At 28.9% G+C, this 24,224-nt stretch overlaps 1 protein-coding gene across 4 annotated transcripts in view; it reads right to left on the bottom strand.

The window, feature by feature from the left end:
- Nucleotides 1-24,008, bottom strand: part of LOC145277813 (isocitrate dehydrogenase [NAD] subunit gamma, mitochondrial-like) — a 62,371-nt gene extending 38,363 nt beyond the window's left edge. For 2 of the 4 annotated variants that reach the window (XM_080129697.1, XM_080129698.1), the window contains exons 1-6: nucleotides 23,454-23,612; nucleotides 16,523-16,597; nucleotides 10,412-10,500; nucleotides 8,917-9,032; nucleotides 6,913-6,970; nucleotides 3,786-3,918 (exon numbers count right to left, since the gene is read on the bottom strand). In XM_080129697.1, the coding sequence (XP_079985823.1) occupies nucleotides 3,786-3,918; nucleotides 6,913-6,970; nucleotides 8,917-9,032; nucleotides 10,412-10,500; nucleotides 16,523-16,597; nucleotides 23,454-23,525 (543 nt within the window). In that variant the 5' untranslated portion in view covers nucleotides 23,526-23,612. Of the gene's footprint in view, nucleotides 1-3,785; nucleotides 3,919-6,912; nucleotides 6,971-8,916; nucleotides 9,033-10,411; nucleotides 10,501-16,522; nucleotides 16,598-23,453 lie in introns of all 4 variants that reach the window. The other 2 variants (XM_080129700.1, XM_080129699.1) reach the window with 2 other exon arrangements.
- Nucleotides 24,009-24,224: the final 216 nt, after the last annotated feature.

The raw sequence follows: 24,224 nt of genomic DNA, 5'->3' as shown, positions 1-24,224 counted from the left end.
ATGTTTATTCATTTTTTATATCAGTTTATAATTAACGTTTATTCATTTTTAATATCAGTTTATAATTAATGTTTATTCATTTTTTATATCAGTTTATAATTAATGTTTATTCATTTTTAATATCAGTTTATAATTAACGTTTATTCATTTTTGATATCAGTTTATAATTAACGTTTATTCATTTTTGATATCAGTTTATAATTAATGTTTATTCATTTTTAATATCAGTTTATAATTAACGTTTATTCATTTTTAATATCAGTTTATAATTAACGTTTATTCATTTTTAATATAAGTTTATAATTAACGTTTATTCATTTTTAATATCAGTTTATTATTAACGTTTATTCATTTTTAATATCAGTTTATAATTAACGTTTATTCATTTTTGATATCAGTTTATAATTAACGTTTATTCATTTTTTTATCAGTTTATAATTAACGTTTATTCATTTTTAATATCAGTTTATAATTAACGTTTATTCATTTTTTATATCAGTTTATAATTAATGTTTATTCATTTTTAATATCAGTTTATAATTAATGTTTATTCATTTTTAATATCAGTTTATAATTAATGTTTATTCATTTTTGATATCAGTTTATAATTAATGTTTATTCATTTTTTATATCAGTTTATAATTAACGTTTATTCATTTTTAATATCAGTTTATAATTAACGTTTATTAATTTTTTTATCAGTTTATAATTAATGTTTATTCATTTTTAATATCAGTTTATAATTAACGTTTATTCATTTTTTTATCAGTTTATAATTAATGTTTATTCATTTTTAATATCAGTTTATAATTAATGTTTATTCATTTTTAATATCAGTTTATAATTAACGTTTATTCATTTTTGATATCAGTTTATAATTAATGTTTATTCATTTCTAATATCAGTTTATAATTAACGTTTATTCATTTTTAATATCAGTTTATAATTAACGTTTATTCATTTTTAATATCAGTTTATAATTAATGTTTATTCATTTTTAATATCAGTTTATAATTAATGTTTATTCATTTTTGATATCAGTTTATAATTAATGTTTATTCATTTTTAATATCAGTTTATAATTAACGTTTATTCATTTTTGATATCAGTTTATAATTAACGTTTATTCATTTTTTTATCAGTTTATAATTAACGTTTATTCATTTTTAATATCAGTTTATAATTAACGTTTATTCATTTTTTATATCAGTTTATAATTAATGTTTATTCATTTTTAATATCAGTTTATAATTAATGTTTATTCATTTTTAATATCAGTTTATAATTAATGTTTATTCATTTTTGATATCAGTTTATAATTAATGTTTATTCATTTTTTATATCAGTTTATAATTAACGTTTATTCATTTTTAATATCAGTTTATAATTAACGTTTATTAATTTTTTTATCAGTTTATAATTAATGTTTATTCATTTTTAATATCAGTTTATAATTAACGTTTATTCATTTTTTTATCAGTTTATAATTAATGTTTATTCATTTTTAATATCAGTTTATAATTAATGTTTATTCATTTATAATATCAGTTTATAAATAATGTTTATTCATTTTTAATATCAGTTTATAATTAATGTTTATTCATTTTTATATCAGTTTATAATTAACGTTTATTCATTTTTTATATCAGTTTATAATTAACGTTTATTCATTTTTAATATCAGTTTATAATTAATGTTTATTCATTTTTAATATCAGTTTATAATTAATGTTTATTCATTTTTTATATCAGTTTATAATTAACGTTTATTCATTTTTAATATCAGTTCATAATTAACGTTTATTCATTTTTTATATCAGTTTATAATTAACGTTTATTCATTTTTAATATCAGTTTATAATTAATGTTTATTCATTTTTTATATCAGTTTATAATTAATGTTTATTCATTTTTAATATCAGTTTATAATTAATGTTTATTCATTTTTTATATCAGTTTATAATTAACGTTTATTCATTTTTAATATCAGTTTATAATTAATGTTTATTCATTTTTTATATCAGTTTATAATTAACGTTTATTCATTTTTAATATCAGATTATAATTAACGTTTATTCATTTTTGATATCAGTTTATAATTAATGTTTATTCATTTTTTATATCAGTTTATAATTAACGTTTATTCATTTTTAATATCAGTTTATAATTAATGTTTATTCATTTTTTATATCAGTTTATAATTAATGTTTATTCATTTTTAATATCAGTTTATAATTAACGTTTATTCATTTTTGATATCAGTTTATAATTAACGTTTATTCATTTTTAATATCAGTTTATAATTAATGTTTATTCATTTTTAATATCAGTTTATAATTAACGTTTATTCATTTTTAATATCAGTTTATAATTAACGTTTATTCATTTTTAATATCAGTTTATAATTAACGTTTATTCATTTTTAATATCAGTTTATTATTAACGTTTATTCATTTTTAATATCAGTTTATAATTAACGTTTATTCATTTTTGATATCAGTTTATAATTAATGTTTATTCATTTTTAATATCAGTTTATAATTAATGTTTATTCATTTTAGATATCAGTTTATAATTAATGTTTATTCATTTTTAATATCAGTTTATAATTAACGTTTATTCATTTTTAATATCAGTTTATAATTAACGTTTATTCATTTTTAATATCAGCTTATAATTAATGTTTATTCATTTTTTATATCAGTTTATAATTAATGTTTATTCATTTTTGATATCAGTTTATTATTAATGTTTATTCATTTTTAATATCAGTTTATAATTAATGTTTATTCATTTTTGATATCAGTTTATAATTAATGTTTATTCATTGTTTATATCAGTTTATAATTAATGTTTATTCATTGTTTATATCAGTTTATAATTAACGTTTATTCATTTTTAATATCAGTTTATAATTAATGTTTATTCATTGTTTATATCAGTTTATAATTAATGTTTATTAATTTTTAATATCAGTTTATAATTAATGTTTATTCATTGTTTATATCAGTTTATAATTAATGTTTATTCATTGTTTATATCAGTTTATAATTAATGTTTATTCATTTTTTATATCAGTTTATAATTAATGTTTATTCATTTTTAATATCAGTTTATAATTAACGTTTATTCATTTTTAATATCAGTTTATAATTAATGTTTATTCATTTTTGATATCAGTTTATAATTAATGTTTATTCATTTTTAATATCAGTTTATAATTAACGTTTATTCATTTTTGATATCAGTTTATAATTAACGTTTATTCATTTTTAATATCAGTTTATAATTAATGTTTATTCATTTTTAATATCAGTTTATAATTAACGTTTATTCATTTTTAATATCAGTTTATAATTAACGTTTATTCATTTTTAATATCAGTTTATAATTAACGTTTATTCATTTTTAATATCAGTTTATTATTAACGTTTATTCATTTTTAATATCAGTTTATAATTAACGTTTATTCATTTTTGATATCAGTTTATAATTAATGTTTATTCATTTTTAATATCAGTTTATAATTAATGTTTATTCATTTTTGATATCAGTTTATAATTAATGTTTATTCATTTTTAATATCAGTTTATAATTAACGTTTATTCATTTTTAATATCAGTTTATAATTAACGTTTATTCATTTTTAATATCAGTTTATAATTAATGTTTATTCATTTTTGATATCAGTTTATAATTAATGTTTATTCATTTTTAATATCAGTTTATAATTAATGTTTATTCATTTTTAATATCAGTTTATAATTAACCTTTATTCATTTTTACCTCATGCTCAAGATTAGAATATTCTCCTTCAGTGTTTTCACGAATGATCGCAATGTCAATATTACCATGTCGGCTTTTTATACCAGGAATAGTTTTACAATGCACAATACTCGCCCACAAGTTGAGGGTGGTCCTAGAAAAAAAAAGAAAAGAAAAAAAGAAAAAGTACATTTTAAAAAACTGCACATTTTTTGTATGAATTGTAAGTTCTTTTTTTTTTTTTAAACAGGGGCTTCATGACTCATCAGAATATTGAGTAAACAATGAGTAACTGAACATAAAATGTTGAACATTTCTTTTTCTCAGTGGATTTTGAATCTAATAAAAAATAAAAATAAAAATACAGCCATTATAAATATTTTATTATTATTTTAAATATCATCTATATTAGCAATATTTCCCATTAATATAAGTAATATTATTGTAGTAATAAGCGGAGGAGTATATGTAGTGTAGTCAATCAAATGCTCAATGAGAGCTAATCAAGTTAAGATTTATAATTTTTAATTTCCTTTAAGATTAAAAAATATGTGCGTGAACTAATACACATATGACAAGATAACTGAAATATTTTTTAATCTAAACTCAGTAAACCAAAGGTATAGATATTCTTTATAATCTGAAATCCCTATAATGAATTAGTGATTTTATATGTTTGACTTTGTTTTCACTTTTACAGATTTTTTAAGTTTTGTTGAAAATGGAAAGAATTAGAGCATTTCATTGTCATCAAACATGAATCAAAGAAATGTCAGCAAGTGAAATGCATCAGCATAAAATGCTTAATGTCCTTCATATGCCACTTAGTCAAATGAATGATAAGTAGTTAGAAAAGTAACTTTTATTCATTAGTTTAAATAAATAGAAAAAGTTTTGACATTTATTTTCATAGAAAATCTTATACTGCAATTAGCTCAACGTTTTATTGTGGGTTGAGGTATAGTTCTGGTTAATCGTAGGAGCTCTATCTCAGAAAGTGGTGGTTAGTTTAATGCCCCTGAAGGAAGGGGGGGGGAGGGCTCAGGTCGATTTGAAAGTGCTCTTTTGTTTATGTTTAAAAGATGTGTAAGAATTTGGAGGAGGGTAACGGTGTGCCTACCACCATGCTTTAACTAGAAAGATACAAAGTTAACATATAAATAAAAGAAATTATAAAAAAAAAAAATTTACGGTTCTGAATTTTTTTAGATGAGGATTAATTATTCATATTATTTGAATTCTTCAGACTACTGTTCTCATTTGCACAATGTTTCGGTTGATGTAACCATCGATCTTCTTCAGGCGCCAAAACTTGTAAAAACTCTGGAATCTTTTTATCAAACTCGGTAAGTTGCAGGGAATTTTGAACTGAATCCTTTATTTAATCTACGGGGGTAGTATGCTCTAGTTCTGTCAGCTTTGACTGAATAAAAGTCCTAAGTAATTCGCAATTGTATTTTGGGTGTCACCCACACTGAAGATTGAACATTCAACCTCCAAAAGAGTTTAACTTTTACAAATGAATTTTACCAAGTTCTCTATCCATTGAGTTAGACAGAAATATTCCAGACTTCAACAAGATACACCCATGATAGTCAGAGATTAAGTCGAACGAAATGTTGTTCTCAAGATAGGAATAGTAGACTGATGGTTTGATCCAAAGAATCTATATATATAAAAGCGAAAATGTATGTATGTATGTACACTTTTCCTCAATGTACACAAAAGGCTTCTTTCAGAGAAGCGCTCGCTCGGTTCACAACTTCTAAAAACTTTTTATATCATCTATAAATTGTAATATCTCACAGTTAACCACGGAGCTCGCCTGTCTATTTAATTTTATTGACTTTCAAACGTTAATTATTCGACATTTCCCGCATTGGCACGCGTTACATTCGGTTTTCGGTATAAAAAAAAGCGAAACTCGACTCTAATCACTGGCCAAAAGCCAGTGGTCTCTAGAGAGCTAAGTAACGTTTGGTCAATGTCGACTTCGTCATATCAGACGGTAACTTTCATTTTGAGACGAGACGCTCCCCCTAATAAACAGGGAGCGGGTTTTTAAAAACAAACAAACCGATTTATTGACCTCATTAAAAACTGTCCCGCACAAAATGCTAACTGCTGAATAGCTATCGCCGTCACGGCAATCAAAAATGCGCACCTGTTTTTTTTCCACACTTTACTATTTTCCAACTGCGCGTCGTCAAGGCTTCGTTTTTTTTTCACGGGCACCTGTTTTATTTAACATTTTGGGTTTTTTTCACACACACCTACAAACACCTGGGCAACTCTGGGTACCCCTCGCTAGTATATATATATATATATAAAGAAAAGTCTTCTAGAAAAAACATGCAATTATTAGAATATTAAAAAGTTGGGTTCAGTTACATTATCTAAATTTTATAAAGTTCTACAATTTTGTTTGTTGGCAAATGTTCATAAATTTTCCATGAAAATATAATCAAAGATGTATTAAATTGCACCTAGTCACCCAGATGCTGATTAAGGATTATCATCAGATGACAAAATGACGCTTTATGCATATGCGATGCAAGGGAAATAACTCGGTTATTCAAAATAAAGTTCTTTCCCTTGTATAATCTTTCATTTTTATTTAAATCTATCAATATAACTTGGTGTGTTGATAAATATTTTGTCCATAATGAATGTCTGCACTTTTTAAGTGCTCTTGTATTTAGCATTTGTAAACTAAAGTGATAATTCCTGATTATAATAATTTCAGTATTCTTTAGCCCAAAATTTTTTTATTTCTTTATTTTTATTCACACCAAACAAAGTAACCACCGAGACATAATAGGCTTTTGTGAATTGGGGGGGGGGGGGCGGTGGGGTATGCCTCCACAGAGATCCTAAGTAGTGAAAAAGAAACAACTTAAATCGTTGGTTTGTACCTTTCACTGGACTTTTCACTCGATTCTGACTTGATAATAATTAGATGCAAGCAAAATACAGTGGCATGCTAAACCTATTCCTTTCATTTGTTAGAATAATTTGTGATTCTAAAATTCATTTGATCCATCAAACATGAATTGATGTTATTGTTATGCACATTTTAATCATTATTAATAATATGTTCTGCCCTTTTTTTTTTTTTTTTTTTTTAGCAAAGGAAAATAATGATTACCTGAGTGAAACATTCATTGATCTTTGGCTGGGATCACTCATTCGGGTTTCAATGTTTCCTGTAAAGAAACAAAATCAGAGAGGAAAGAGAACGATAGAAAGATAGTTAATGTGCATCCAATCAAGAAAGTTTAAAATTCAGATGCAAATAGGTTACTTTTATTTACTCATTAGCTCATTATTATGAGACTGGTGAACCATTCTCGATGACAAGTTCAATCCATCCCAGTTCAAAACATTTTCCAGTCATTGTAAACTGATTAAAAGGATCATTTCATTCATCTTCATCATTTATACTATGTATCTTGACATTTGTTTTTCATATGAGCTATGTCAAAAGTTGAGCCCAATTTCATTGCTGAAAAGGTAGCATTTTCAAAATGACTGCTAAAAACTAATGAAATCATTGTGTAGAGATTGCTCAGGTGTATTACAATTCAACAAAAGTACATTTACATGAATGCGTGTGCATAGAAGGAGAGATCAAATGTATGGTTTTGCAAATTTCAAAGAAGCATGAGGTTTTAAAGGATGCAGTGTCTCAGCGGCCAACAACTGATGCAGATAGTTCTATACTTCAGCAATTCTAAACATGAAAAAATATTTCCAAAACTGATGAGAGCTGCACAGTTTTCTGACTCTGTAAACATGTTACTATGTGCTAGACACATGAAAATCAAAAAGTACTCCAACTCTCGTTGTTGGTTAACAATTTTGTACAAGTTTACAAAGTCAGTTGCTCGATGCCATAGTTTCAATGAATTCAAGATCAAATAACCAAATTCTTCAATACTGGTTCATTCTTTTATCTTTCCTTTTCAGATGTTCTAGTTAGAAAGAATTGGCGATCAGTAAATGATGTAAATACTCTGACAGCCAAACTGTTTAGTTCTGGTTTATTGATGACGTTTTTCATATTAAAAAAAAAAACTCTGCCAGCTTATTAGGCCCAATGAAGTACAACCAGATCTGTTGATCAGAATTGTTTTGTAAATTGCCTTATAAACACCAGTTTTCATCTAGAACTTATGTTATTCACCTTTGAAATGAGCTGATCTACCAATATTTGAGAATCTTGTCTAGTTTTCTATTTCACACACATCTAATGGATCTGTTCATAAGCTTATAAATGAAAGTGAATTCAAAAGCTTGAACATGGATTGCCAATTGCATAGAAGACTATGTTCATAAACATGGTTGGATGTCATCTTGAAAAATGAATGAATTAAAGAAAATGGAAACATAAAAAGTTTCTACTTTGAAAATAAAGAGAAAATAAACGTTGTTTCTATTCTATTTATAGAACAAAAGAAGCGGATATCTGTTTTGGTCAGCTTTTTATTGACTAATATAACAAATAAAAATTAGTAAAGCAGTCGACTATAGTTGTGGGCGACCCAAAGGCTCCCTTTTCATTACACTGGAGTATAGGATAGGGCATTACCCGTTTTAAGGATTACCTCACTTACCCTTGATCCTTCACCTTATAATTCTCAATGTTTAACAAAAGGGCCCAGCAAGTAACATTTTTGAAGTGTTTTGCATGACTTGGCCAATGATTGAACCCAACAATCTCACAGCTCATTAGCGAACACTCTACGTATCATATTAAATGAACTGGCTAATGAATCACCACTTATTAAGGCTAAAAACCAATCAAGGATAGGACTAACGAGAGGGATAAATTTACAATTAATTGATAATAAATATTAGGATTAAAAATGATGAATGACATAAAATTCGGTTGTTTATAAGAATGGTTTATGACAAATATTTGTTGAGATTTGAAGTCAACCTGTGTTATATATCCTGCAGGGAATCAATCCTGTAGTAATCTGTTCTTTGGAAAGTAACTATTTATGAAAATTCTTTTGATATTATGGCAAAAGACAAGTTCTTGCTGTGAATGTTTTAAAAAGAGAAACCAGAAATTGAAACTCAGTTGAGTATCTTTCATAAAAATAATGAATTGAGAAAAACTTAGAACTTTGCATCATAAACTAACCTTTAAGAGCAACTCCATTCCTTTTGACAGAGAGCAAAGCTTTGTCCATGGATGCAGCATCTGAGGTAGAAGCATTCATGGTTACTTCATCAAAATCAACCGGAGCTCCAGCAAACCTAGAATAAAAAAAATGAATAAACTGGCAGAAGAACTTCTTGGGGATCAGTTGAATGAACAGCATCTGTCATTTTCGTGGAAAACAATGAATAAATTTACCAAACAAAATTTACATTTTCTGTTGTAAATCTTTAAATTTTGCAATATCTTTACAAATCATTAGGAAATTACCTATAATCAAAACATGTTAATCCTATTCAGTTTTAAACTTGAAATCTTTTTTATTTATTTCTTTTTTGTTACAATTTTTATACTATTTAGATTTGAAGATAACTTGATTTCAATCTTAGATTTTGCAGACTATTCTCAAAGTTTGTCTATTTCAAACAGCTACTCAATTTGGGTTTTATTTCAAACAACATCATGCTATAAACAGACTAAAAATGAAAAATGGAGATCATCTATATGTTTTCAAACTATTATTAAAAGAATAACCATGTAAAACCTTTTCATATGCACCCAATATTATTGAAGACAGACAACTATTTAACCCATAGCTGGTGAGAAATAGATGATATATTTTCCTGCTTTAGATTTAAAAGTTTCATAAAAGAAATTGTTGTAGAGCCTTTTGTCCTTGCATTTAATATCAAATATGTGAGCTATTGCAATATTTTCAGTAAATTTGTAATAGATTTGAATTTTTTTAGACATTGTGAACCACAAATTCTACGTGAATAAAGGAAACAACTATTTATATCCATTTTGATGTTTTGTTATCACATGAGTAATACCGCATGATTTTTGTGTGTAGTTTTGCAATATACGTTCATGGTTAGATTGGTGTTAGATGTTTTACATGGATCTAGAAATTATATAGAGTTATTGGTCTGTTTAATGGATAAACTTTATGAAAAGGTTCAATCATATTTTATTTCTTAAGATTTTCTATTTGTGTGTTTTCAAGAAAGAAAATGAAAATTTTGTCAATATATCTACTCACATTATATATACTCATGAGACTGATAACGACTTCTACTCCAATGCAGAGTTGATTTGCTAAACAGTGACATCACATTTTCAAAGTTCCTTAACAATATTTTACAAGTCATGAAATAAATTTGTAAAAAGATATTTTTTAACTTTAAAGCAAAACAACCAGCGTTAAATTGTTGTTTTGGTCAGACAGTTCAAATCTTTCATTTTATCTCTATGTTATTTATTATGATAAAAATATTGCTTTGTATCATATTTATCCCAAAATAAGATTGTGTGATAATCTATTTAGTCTTTTTGTCTCAATAAAATAAAAGAAACAAAAATAAGAGTTAAAACCATTCATTTCTGCCAACAAGATTAGCCAGTCTAAAAGGTGACTCAGTCATTCTTTAATCATAAAGTTGATTCACACATTTACACAGCTGCAAGATTCTTTTACCTGAAGACAGTTTTGACATGGTTCAGGAGTTCTGGTCCAATTCCATCACCAGAGAGGAGGGTAACGGTGTGCCTACCACCATGCTTTAACTAGAAAGATACAAAGTTAACAAATAAATAAAAGAAATTATAAAAATGCAATTATAAAAAACATTTTTTTACGGTTCTGAATTTTTTTAGATGAGGATTAATTATTCATATTATTTGAATTCTTCAGCACAACGTTTCGGTTGATGTAACCTTCGATCTTCTTCAGGTGCCAAAACTTGTAAAAACTCTGGAATCTTTTTATCAAACTCAGTAAGTTGCAGGGAATTTTGAACTGAATCCTTTATTTAATCTACGGGGGTAGTATGCTCTAGTTCTGTCAGCCTTGACTGAATAAAAGTCCTAAGTAATTCGCAATTGTATTTTGGGTGTCACCCACACTGAAGATTGAACATTCAACCTCCAAAAGAGTTTAACTTTTACAAATGAATTTTACCAAGTTCTCTATCCATTGAGTTAGACAGAAATATTTCTGACTTCAACAAAATACACCCGAAGATAGTCAGAGATTAAGTCGACCGAAATGTTGTTCTCAAGATAGGAATAGTAGACTGATGGTTTGATCCAAAGAATCCAAATAATATATATATATATATATATATATATATATATAAAAAGTCTTCTAGCAAAAACATGCAATTATTAGAATATTAAAAAGTTGGGTTCAGTTACATTATCTAAATTTTATAAAGTTCTACAATTTTGTTTGTTGGCAAATGTTCATAAATTTTCCATGAAAATATAATCAAAGATGTATTAAATTGCACCTAGTCACCCAGATGCTGATTAAGGATTATCATCAGATGACAAAATGACGCTTTATGCATATGCGATGCAAGGGAAATAACTCGGTTATTCAAAATAAAGTTCTTTCCCTTGTATAATCTTTCATTTTTATCTATCACTTTAACTTGGTGTGTTGATAAATATTTCGTCCTTAATGAATGTCTGCACTTTTGAAGTGCTCTTGTATTTAGCATTTGTAAACTAAAGTGATAATTCCTGATTATAATAATTTCAGTATTCTTTAGCCCAGAATTCTTTTTTTTTCTTTATTTTTATTCACACCAAACAAAGTAACCACCGAGACATAATAGGCTATTGTGAATGGAGGGGGGGGGGCGAGGGAGGTATGCCTCCACAGAGATAAGTGCTGAAAAAGAAACAACTTAAATCGTCGGTTTGTACCTTTCACTGGATTTTTCACTCGATTCTGACTTGATAATACTTAGATACATGCAAAATAAATGCCCGAAACATTTTGATCCCTACCCTTCAATTAAAAATTTGCCAAAATTCAAGGAATCAATAAATTTTAATTAAATTTTCAGTATTTATCAATTATCGACCACGGAATTTAACAAACCCATTATTTTTAATCTTAGTGTGAATGTATTTTGTGTAAAAATCAAAAAAAAAAAAAAATTAAATAAAACACACTAAAGTTTTTTTTTAAGTATTGACCCCCTCCCCCCAAAAAACTCAAATGAATTTAATTTTTATTTTTTTTATAACTCATTGTTACGGATTTGTTCCTAGTCTAGGGGTAATGAAACACCGCAAACATAACAATGAAAAGTAAAAGATAATAAAATGCTTTTTGGTCAAATATAATTCAGAAAAATTTATATTTACCAGTTTTTGATGAAAGAGATTTTTTTTTGTATCTTGTTTGGTTCATCTGTTTTTTTAACGACTCAAGTTTTCTTGTGTTTTCCTTCGGTCAAAGTTATAATAGGTGGTTGTTGCTATAACTGAGTTATAAATAACGCTTGTTCGCTATTTACAGCGATCGCTAGAGAATGTTTGGGAACAAACAGTTTAGAATGTTTTTTGTTCCTTATTTTGAAAATCTCTAGAGACGCTAAAAATAAACGTTTTACATTCAAATTCTTAATACTTTTTATTTTACTTTATATAATCTTTTAATTAAGTAATTTATTATTTTTTATATATTATATTATTATATAATATTTTAAGTATTGTTATTTTGTTATAATTATTAATTATATTAATAATTATGTTTATTATATTTCATTTCTATTATATGTTATTATGTGGATAATTAATGTGATCTTTTGTGTAATAAATTATAATTTCTTCATATAAAAAGGGGAAAATATATCATCCCATGACACTCATCATAGATGTTAACAATTAAATTTTTTTTTCAAGTTCTTATATATTATGATAAAAGCCTCCAAGTCTGTGTTAATGAAATCAATATAGTTTTAAAAAAAAATTAATTTTTCAGACTAATGAAATTATTGATTTAAGAAAATTTCTTTTATAATCTTGAAAATAAAAAAGTTGAGGTCCTGAACTACTAAAATAATAATTAAAAAAAAAAAAAAAGGAATAATTTCTATTAACGATTCGTTTGAAAAAGTATGGGTTAATAACATTGTAAAAAAAATAAATGAATAAACAGAATTTGCAACTCACTAGACGATCAGTTTCAGAGCATCAGTTTCACAATTCACTGTCAATCATTTGGAAAAATAAAATGTACATTTGTATTTTTGATTCATTAATAAATAATCATTTTCTTACAAATTTGAACTTAATTTATTATTAATAAATAATTGTTTTAGCCTTTTCTTTTCATTGAATAAATTGTGGCTATAATCAGTTAATTTAATGGACTTTAGTGCTCCAGCCATGTTCCTTATCGTTTTAGCTATCAACAAATAGTTAAAAAAAGATTGAAAATTAAGCCACTTCAAGCTATGAATGAATTCACGCATGTGCAAAAGTCATAGAAATATGTTGGCAAACTGATTTCAATTTGCAGACATTTCTGTACAGGTTATGACTCCATCCAAACAAAGATTTCATTTATTATAAACCATCCTTGGTGTAGGATTTCTATTTCTTGTTAATTTCAGTGTTATGTGACGAGTAGTTTAAGAGTTTATCGGTTAAATATTTTCACACATACATCTACTGTTTTATTTATATAGGAGAATTAATCGTTATGATATGTGTAAGAATTGTAGAACTTTATAAAATTTAGGTAATGTAACTGTGTAAGAATTGTAGAACTTTATAAAATTTAGGTAATGTAACTGTGTAAGAATTGTAGAACTTTATAAAATTTAGGTAATGTAACTGTGTAAGAATTGTAGAACTTTATAAAATTTAGGTAATGTAACTGTGTAAGAATTGTAGAACTTTATAAAATTTAGGTAATGTAACTGTGTAAGAATTGTAGAACTTTATAAAATTTAGGTAATGTAACTGTGTAAGAATTGTAGAACTTTATAAAATTTAGGTAATGTAACTGTGTAAGAATTGTAGAACTTTATAAAATTTAGGTAATGTAACTGTGTAAGAATTGTAGAACTTTATAAAATTTAGGTAATGTAACTGTGTAAGAATTGTAGAACTTTATAAAATTTAGGTAATGTAACTGTGTAAGAATTGTAGAACTTTATAAAATTTAGGTAAGGTAACTGTGTAAGAATTGTAGAACTTTATAAAATTTAGGTAATGTAACTGTGTAAGAATTGTAGAACTTTATAAAATTTAGGTAATGTAACTGTGTAAGAATTGTAGAACTTTATAAAATTTAGGTAAGGTAACTGTGTAAGAATTGTAGAACTTTATAAAATTTAGGTAAGGTAACTGTGTAAGAATTGTAGAACTTTATAAAATTTAGGTAATGTAACTGTGTAAGAATTGTAGAACTTTATAAAATTTAGGTAAGGTAACTGTGTAAGAATTGTAGAACTTTATAAAATTTAGGTAATGTAACTGTGTAAGAATTGTAGAACTTTATAAAATTTAGGTAATGTAACTGTCTAAGAATTGTAGAACTTTATAAAATTTAGGTAATGTAACTGTGTAAGAATTGTAGAACTTTATAAAATTTAGGTAATGTAACTGTGTAAGAATTGTAGAACTTTATAAAATTTAGGTAAGGTAACTGTGTAAGAATTGTAGAACTTTATAAAATTTAGGTAATGTAACTGTGTAAGAATTGTAGAACTTTATAAAATTTAGGTAATGTAACTGTGTAAGAATTGTAGAACTTTATAAAATTTAGGTAAGGTAACTGTGTAAGAATTGTAGAACTTTATAAAATTTAGGTAAGGTAACTGTGTAAGAATTGTAGAACTTTATAAAATTTAGGTAATGTAACTGTGTAAGAATTGTAGAACTTTATAAAATTTAGGTAATGTAACTGTGTAAGAATTGTAGAACTTTATAAAATTTAGGTAATGTAACTGTGTAAGAATTGTAGAACTTTATAAAATTTAGGTAAGGTAACTGTGTAAGAATTGTAGAACTTTATAAAATTTAGGTAATGTAACTGTGTAAGAATTGTAGAACTTTATAAAATTTAGGTAATGTAACTGTGTAAGAATTGTAGAACTTTATAAAATTTAGGTAATGTAACTGTGTAAGAATTGTAGAACTTTATAAAATTTAGGTAAGGTAACTGTGTAAGAATTGTAGAACTTTATAAAATTTAGGTAATGTAACTGTGTAAGAATTGTAGAACTTTATAAAATTTAGGTAATGTAACTGTGTAAGAATTGTAGAACTTTATAAAATTTAGGTAAGGTAACTGTGTAAGAATTGTAGAACTTTATAAAATTTAGGTAAGGTAACTGTGTAAGAATTGTAGAACTTTATAAAATTTAGGTAATGTAACTGAACCCAACTTTTTAATATTCTAATAATTGCATGTTTTTGCTAGAAGACTTTTTATATATATATATATATATATATTATTTGGATTCTTTGGATCAAACCGTCAGTCTACTATCATCAAGTAAAATTGATGCAGTAAGTAATGTGTATAGAAAAATAAGGTTTGGAACAACGTTTTACAGAAGTTTAATTTCAAATTCTAAGGAAAAAAAAACACTGACATCTTTAGATATTTTCCAGATGAACTCCTGTATTTCCATACATCTTGCTTGTAAAAAACCAACAAAAAAAAAACAAACAAAATAGCAAAAAAAAAAAAAAAAAATTATTGTGTACTTGCCTTGTCTGTTTGGTTAAAAATAGAAAGTACACCAAAAATTATACAAAGTCATCAAGTATTTTTGTTTTTAAATAATAAACTCCCATTTTACTGGTGGAAGTTATCGGTGGCCAATTTTGGCCTTATTAAAGTTTTTAAAACAAAAATACTCAAATTAATGTCAGTTTTGGTGTACAGTTTTTTTTAACTTAATTAAAACATAATAAAGATTTTGTGCAATTTTCTTTTTAGATATGAGGGGTTGATCTGGAGAAGTACCACGCCATTAATAATTTCAGGGTATTAAAAAATTTAAAATATTATAAAACCGTATCTTCGATATAAAAACCAAAAATAATGTGATTAGGAAGCTTCCATACTTTTTTGAAATGTAGTCGCCATGTTTATTTACACTTCAGTTTCTTTGAAATAACTCATCCTTTTTTTTTTCTCTCGGATAATTATGCAAATTTAATAAAAAGTGGGTAATTTTTGTTATTAATTCACTTAATCTAATAATTATCATTAAAATAGTTTCAGAAAATGCATATTTTTCTTTCCAGAGAAATTTAAACATGATTTATTCAAACCGCAATTTTCACTGAATTTTTGTTTTCATTCTAAAAGTTTTCATTCTAAACTTTCACATGTAAATATATATCTTTTTCCTTTTAGAAACTTTCAAACAGAATTTTAAAGAAGAAAACTAAGTTCCTAAGGCTCCTTTTAATAACAATAGTCCACAGAAAATCACATTTTGTGTGGACTTAACAATGCTCTTCAGCTGTGTATGCTAAATTTCCAAATATTTTCTAAGAGAGATGAAAGGCTAAAAAATAAAAAGCAGAAGATTACATTAAATACAGTTAGATTGCTATCATCTTCAACATTCATTAGTACAAGTGTAGAGTACAAGTACATTCTTGCTCTAGAAATTTCCTATAAAGATTGAGAGCGAGAAATCTTATACAAAGAGAATATGAAATCAGAAACAGTCCCCCTCCTCCTCCTCCCACAAAAGATGCAAAGCAACGACATAATCAGTAAGAGGTAAAAAAAAAAAAAGAAAAAATTCTAGAAACTTACACATTGTTGTGGGGCTGTTGAATAGTTGCGTTGTGATTTGTGAGGCAGACACAAAATGGCAGGTACATTGGTGGACTGAAAAAGAGGAAATGATGTCGTAGATTATGTTTTGGAATTTTGGAGGTGAGGATTCATAACTTAGATTATCCAGATTACTGTTCTCATCTTGGATGTTATTTCCACAAAACATGGATCAGTGGCACAATGGATAAAGTAATAAGTTATAATCAGTTCTAAGTGACCATCTACTGGAGGATGTAGGTTCAATCTTCAGTACAGGCAATACAAAGGATATAACTAAGAATTATAACTTCTACCTAATCATGCATGTCGAAATGAGAACAATTTACCCGACGGATTAAATAAAAAGCTCCATTTGAGATTTTATACAGATTCCAGAGTTGAACAAGATGCACTGAAAGTCAGAAGTTGTGTCGTCCGAAAAGTTGTTAAAATATCATCCAAAATGAGAAGAGTAGTTGTCCAAATGATCGAATGTTGTTAAAAAATAATGATTTTTGGTTGCTACTTTGAAGCATAAAAGCCTTTAATAATAATGATGGAAACAGAAAAAAAAATGCACCTGATTTTCTTGTGCAAGTTAAAAATCTAATGATTCCTAAAACCTAACGATTTGTAAATATTCAATATCAACAGAGTCTGAGGAGAAAAGTCCATAAGTGATCAGACTAAACCAAGATAGTTTCGCAATTTTGTAGTAAAAACAGTCCTTAAGATGAAAGTAAAGGACAGCCACTGAACATTTGCAAGACGTCATCTTGCTTGTTTTTGTTTTTTTTCAATAACAATAACCAATCTATATATCTATAAAAGTGAGCGTGTGTGTCTGTGTACATTTTCCTAAACAATAACTCTGTTAATTTTCAGTCTACAGACTCGAAATTTGATATACAGGATACTGAGATTTGGGAAAATCTTTGTAATCCGTTTTTGGCCAGAAATTTGTCTGTTAAGGGGTCACAGTTCAACGATTTGACCTTTGAGAACTCTACCAAACTCCTCCGCCAATTTTGGGTAGAAACAATTGAAATTTTAGATATAGGTTTCTTGGACATGGATCCAACTTAATAACTTGATTTGAGTCCAAAACAATGTTAAGGAGGCATAATAGGGGTCAAATTAAAAAAAAATGACCATTTGTTTTTTTGCTCAACATACACCTCCAAACACCCGGGCAATGTTGGGCTGAAATGCTAGTAAGAAAAACAAAAACAAAAAGTCAACATTGAAGCAAGACACAAAAGTATGAAAATGTTTTCGTTTCAGTTTCATGCAGTTCATCAATTCGCGTTTTACATAAACACAAATCACATGACACATCGGTGGCTATGGTGTCTATGTTTCGATATAGGACACTTATTTGTCAACATAACAGACTTTACTATCTTTTAGATACGATTTTCAAGTTTAATTCAGCTTTTACAACATCTTTTATTTATCAAATTGTTAGGTCTGGGTTAGCAAATGGACATACAGATTTTTAGCAACTTCTTCAAATCATTATGAAACTTATATATTTGAATAACTCAGAGCCTGCAATTGCATTTCAATTATTTCTAAAGATATGCCTGTTTGAAGATTGCAAATTTTGAACTTTTTGCAAAATTGTGACTACAATGATTTTACCAAGGAGTAAATTCGGGTGTATCTGAAGAATTGCTCAGAATTTCTTCCAGAAACCCCTAAATATGTTCTATGAACCCCTTAGATAATGCCAGATTCCCTGAATTTACTTCATTATAAAAAATGGAACATATGAACAAGTTTTTTACCTGTTTTTTTTTTATTTTTTCACAAAATTTATCATAAAAAAAATATGAGCATTTTTTCCATAAAAAAAGCCCAAAATTTGCCGCTAGCCGGTATATTTTAACGAAAGATTGCAAAAAAGCCCCGAAATGAAATTTCTCATGTTTCACAAATAAGAATCTAGACATAGAAAGTTATCATAATCCAATTGAGGGGAAAAAATTCGCTCTCGGGAACCATATTAATTCTAACATACTGAAAAAATTTGAACTTGCCCATTTTTCCATAATTTTGGACGACCCACAATGACTGTTTAATCCATTCTTACTCAAATTTCATCATCCAGGCCACTTTTCCTATGTTTTTTTGGGGTGCAGAATCCAAATCTGACATCAGAAAACCATGAAACTGCACTGTTTTCTGGAAAATCCTGATTTTTACCTTTTTTAAAGCTATTGGCCATAAACCAGAAAAAATTCTTGATTTTTTTCAAAATTCATCCATTATAATGGAATATTTCCATTTTTCTTATTTTCAACATCTCACATTTTATTTTATTTTCGATACACAATCATAATGAATGACATGACAAACATTGCTCGCATTGAGATTTTCAAGAACTGCAAGAGATCTCAATTCAACAAAGAGCCAGACTTCGATGAAGTTGTAAAACAGGTCTCATCCAAGCTAGAAGTTCCACCTAGTGATAAACTTCTGACATTAAAGTTGTGTTCAAAGACTTTTAGCAATAACAAAACAAGAATCGTTCAGTGCTAGTTCATCCAGATTATTTGATGAGAAGGTAGTTCTCCAACATCACACCTATGCATCGAAGGCAAAGCATCCTTTGGAGGAAGTCAGTGACCGTCAACAACGCCAACGACTGAGCGATTATATGGATTCGACCAAAGCTGCTACTCAAGCACAGAACACTTTCCCCATCAAAATTTTTGCCTTTGGTCTGAAGAACAAATACCTTCAAAACAAAGCGGTTGCTAAAGTAGGATACTCTATCCTATGCAATGAGTCCATCCCAAACCAACACATTTCATTGGAGGTTGCATCTGCCATCTACAAGAGTGGCAAAATGACCAAACAGATTTACACAGACATTCGTTTACTCCTGAAAGATGCTCTGATGTTCTTCCATTGTATGGCAAACTGTTGAAATTTAAGAAGGAGCGGAGGTCAACAGTACAAAAACTTTCAACTCCGTACAGTGGTGTGAAGTACCATTGCCTCCAGTGCAATTTACGTCTGCCCAATTGTTTGCATCACTTCAGTCGCTCACATTCCACAACCTCAATGAGATCCAACCGAAAACTGCTCACCCAAGGAATCGATAGTAACGAATTAAGAGCCAAAATTAATTAACTGGTACTGCACATGGCTGTCATTTTAACCATCATTAACTCAGATGGGAAAGTGAAATTGACGACTTCAAAGAATTTTGTTACGCTACATATCTCTATGTTGGTTCAATTCCATGAATTGATATCACTCCAAATACTCATGTTGTTTTAGGGCAAGTGTTGACTTAATTGCAATTTGGCAACATTAGTCTGTTCAACTATACAGAATCTGGCATTGAGGCAAATAAGTTCCTATGTCAGTATCGGATAAACAAGTCTCGAAAGACAAACCAATTTGACAATTTATCAGATTGTATTAACAGACTTTGGGACAAGAGGTATCCCATTGTTATGAAGACAAGAGAATGTTTAAACTGCAGACATTGCAAGCCATTAGGTCACAGCTTGTGAGCAACTTAAAACTGAAATTCATAGTTACAACAGTGAATATGAGTCTTTGTTGTGCTTTTTGATTGATGATGATGATGATGATGATGATGCATGATCAGTTTTCTGATACATTGAATTAATAAATTAGTTTTTTTATTTAAGTCATGTATTTTCTCATTCTAACTGAATATTTGAAAAGCTTGTTTCATGCAGTATCAATTTGTCTTCTTAGCTTGAATAGTTTTAAAGATACAGACATTTTTTGTCTGGAAATGCCTAAATTTTGTCTGTCAGTAAATTTATGTTTTTGGCCTGTAGACTCTTAAAAAGATCGATTTTTATGTTGAGCATTAGCTTTCCAACATCCTACCATAATATATCACCCTAACAAACCCAAAGAGCTAAAAAAAAAAACATAACCACTTACATTGTAGGTATACATAGGTAAATATCCGCTTGACCCCCCCCTCCAATTAAGCCCATTGTCCTCCCCCCCCTCCGTTTTTATTCAATTCAAAGAATTTTTGCAGTCTGCTGAAATAACATCAGAAACCCACTTTTAACATGGAGTCTTGTTAATTATTTTGTACTTCACCTAACAATTTAATAAACAAAAGAGGGGGATCTGAATAAGCAGTGAGCAAAGAGTGAGGAATGCAGAGTGTAGAGTGAGAGTGAGTGAGCAAGTGAATTCATTTAAGTATTTGTCGATCAGCTCCCAGGCGATGTGAGAAAAAAGTTTTGAAAATTACATTTTTCTCTGAGCGCTGATTGGCCGAGAGGTGCACTCTTTTGTCACATGGTATGCTTTCAACTACGCTCGCCGAACAAAACGCATTTTAAGTTTTGTTCCCTCGCAGAATTTGCATGGGCGTACTTTTAAAAATCTTTGCGCCTCTGAAATTTATCTTTTTTGTTTGCGCGTGTAATTAGGTTTTATTTATTTACTAGCGAGGGGTACCCGGCGTTGCCTGGGTGTTTGGGGGGGGGGGGGTAAAAAAAAAAAGTAAGTATGAGGATTGAACCCGAACCGTTGAGGCAAAGTTGTGAAAAAAAAAAAAATGCGACGTTAACCATTGCCCCACCGCAACATGCTTACGGAAACACGTTTGAATTTATTTAATTACTTGCAGGTGCTTGTTTTAATGAGTTAATGAGGTCAGGTTTGACTGCGGGATAGTATTTACTGCTGAACGCTTTTTTCTTTTTTCCCCGAAGATGTTATAGGGAAAAGACTAACCCACATGCGGCGAGCGACAAATATTGAATATTCATCTTCCCGAAATCGAGCAAATTAAATAGACAGGCGAGCTTCGTTGTTAACTGTGAGATATTACGATTTGTATGTGATATAAAAAGTTTTAAAAAGTTGTGAACCGACCTACCGCTTCCCTGAAAGAAGCCTTTTGTAGGCACACAGAAAAAGCGAACACACACACACACACACACACATACATACATACACACACACATACATACATTTTCGCTTTTATATTTATAGATTTGTTATTTTTAGAACAAGAAGTGAATGCATTTTTTTAGGTGTGTTTGACCGTACAAGTGTAAAAGACAAAATTAATAGAACGTTATAATTTAAAAGCGATTCCCCGAGTCCTTTTTTTTTTTTTTACATGAGGGTCACCACTTATCAAGGCCTCAAGGCCACTCAGGGATAAGGGTTATTGTGTGTACAGTAATCAATGAGATAGTATTGTAGTAATCATTAGTATTGGGTGGTTTTGATAGAGTGTCTTACTTAAGGAGGCGGTTTGTCAGGAGTTTGTTTATGTTGGACTTGAAGACGTCCAAGTTGTAGTCAGGTGGGAAACAGGCAAGCGGCAGAGAGTTCCATTGGTGTGCAGTTCTAAAAAAGAAGCTTTGCTCATGGAATCTACATTTGGATTTAGGCACAGATAGAGAGTGGGGAAAATTATTGACAGTAGTTTCAGCCAGACGAGTGTTTCTCGTGAAAGATTGGCGAGGGGGGGACGAGGGATTGGAGCTCAGACGAGCACCTGCCATGGAAATAACGATAAAACAAAGACAGGCTCGCAATGTCTCTTCTGTGGGAGAGAGGTTGCAGGGAAGAGAAAAGGGCATTCCCCACTAAACCACAAAGTCTATTTTGTACTCTGTTAAGGCAGAATAGGCTGTTTTTAGCAGCTCCTTCCCAGATGTGGCAGCAGTACTCCATCCTTGGACGTACTTGGCTTTTATACAGATAGAGAATAGCATCAGTAGTGAGATATCTTCTGAAGCGGTAGAAGGACCCCACCAGTTTCCCAGCGTCCCTGGCAACAGATTTGATGTACGTGTTCCATTTCAGATCAGGAGTAAAGGTCAAACCCAGAAGCTTGTCAAAACATGGAGCCTCCCCAAGACGAGAGCCATCCATTTCAATTGATGCCAGATGGGGATCAGAGCGTTGATGATGTAAAGATAGAAGCTTGGTTTTGGATGCATTAAAAGTGACCAGCCACCTCTTCCCCCATTGTACCACGCGCTCAAGATCAGAGGAGAGAGAATTAGAGAGAACTTTGTCATTTACGGCCTTTGATGTGTTGCCATAGATGGTCATGTCACCAGCATAGATGTCAACGAATGATTTAAGTATGTGTTTTGGGAGAGCATTGATGTAGATCAGAAAGAGAGTTGGGCCCAGAATGGACCCTTGGGGGACTCCAGCATTAATACTGTGGGCCTCTGATTTCTGCCCATCAACCACTACTCTTATGAACCTATCAGAGAGAAATGATTTAATAACTGAGAGAACATTTCCAGTAATACCGTAGCTGGAAGTCTTGTGAAGGCCCTTATGCCATACCTTATCGAAGGCCTTTGATATGTCAAGAGCAATTGCCCTGGAAAGGAAACCTTTGTCAAGAGATTCACTAATCCTATGTGATATAACCGTTAGCACATCTGCTGTAGATCTTGCAGAGCGGAAACCACATTAAAAGTAAAAATAAACTTTTTAAAATTTATTTCCTGCCAATATGAAAGCTAAGTCTGTTATCGACGATAATAATTTTACGGCAAGGAGGAAAGTTCGTTCAGGTCCGTCGCAAAAATATCGTAAAAATTAACATGGGGATAGTATATTTATTTCTCTCACACAACGGGAAGATGCGACACCTGGGATTTTAAAAAGCAATCCCATAAGATAACAGCATGCTGACCTGCAAAAAATGTAGTAGTAGGGGTGGGGGGCTCAGGCGATTACAAATAAGCTAACCATTTCTAAAAATATAATAAAATTTAGTAAATAAATGAAATTCATGAATGAATGAGTTAAAAAAAAAAAAGCTAATGATTATCTTTTGCTGCAAAATACATTTCTTTTTTTTTAATGCAAAATACTGATAATTACGTTCGATCTTAAACATTCTATTGTATCTTTTAAATAAAGTTTTACTTACTTGAATTTGGTTTATACGATTGAATTGAACGCCGAAAGTCCGACAAGCGGAAAATAGATTACGGCTAGACATGTTTTTGCCCTTCACCCTAAAGATTGTATTCAACTGCAGCAGTGAAGGTCACTGTCATTCGTTAATGGTAATCAGACGAACAACAACTGTGATATCATCAACTTGTCTATCGAACAAGCGTAGATTTTAATTTACTGCACATATATAGGTCAATGTGCACTGCACTAGTGCACTAGTTGTCAAATCTGTTTATTCCAAAAGCCATTCTTAACATGGGGAGGTTGGCGTGTTTATTCCGAAAGTCGTTCTTAACATGTGAGGGATGGGAGTATTTATTCCGAAAGGCATTTTCTTATTTTCAACCTCCCCATGTTAAAGAACAGCTTTCGAAATAAACAGGTTTGACAACCAGTGACCAGTGCACATGCACATTAACGATCCCCTCCCCCATGTTTCTTTCTTTGGTTATACTGAAGTGGTTAGTTCCCCAAATAGCTGCCAATTTTAACGACTAATTTTCACTGGAAAATTTCAAACGATGACGGGGAAAAATCCACCGTTATCAACTTATCATTGATTTTTTGCGGATTTATTATTATATTTTTGTATCGCAAATGCTTATCATTTTTTATTATTGCCGATTATTTTGCAAATATTAATTTCCGATTTTTGTTGGAATAAATTGTATTTTTTGGGGATTATTTTTCAAATAATAATGTGTGCGGATTTCTTTCTGTCATTTTTCATTTTTATTTTGTA

The sequence above is a fragment of the Euprymna scolopes genome, chromosome 6, assembly GCF_053919585.1.
Source record: "Euprymna scolopes isolate OS-2025 chromosome 6, ASM5391958v1, whole genome shotgun sequence".
Lineage (NCBI taxonomy): Eukaryota > Metazoa > Mollusca > Cephalopoda > Sepiida > Sepiolidae > Euprymna > Euprymna scolopes.
Note: the sequence above shows the minus strand (reverse complement) of the source record. Positions and strands in the feature narration are given on the sequence as shown.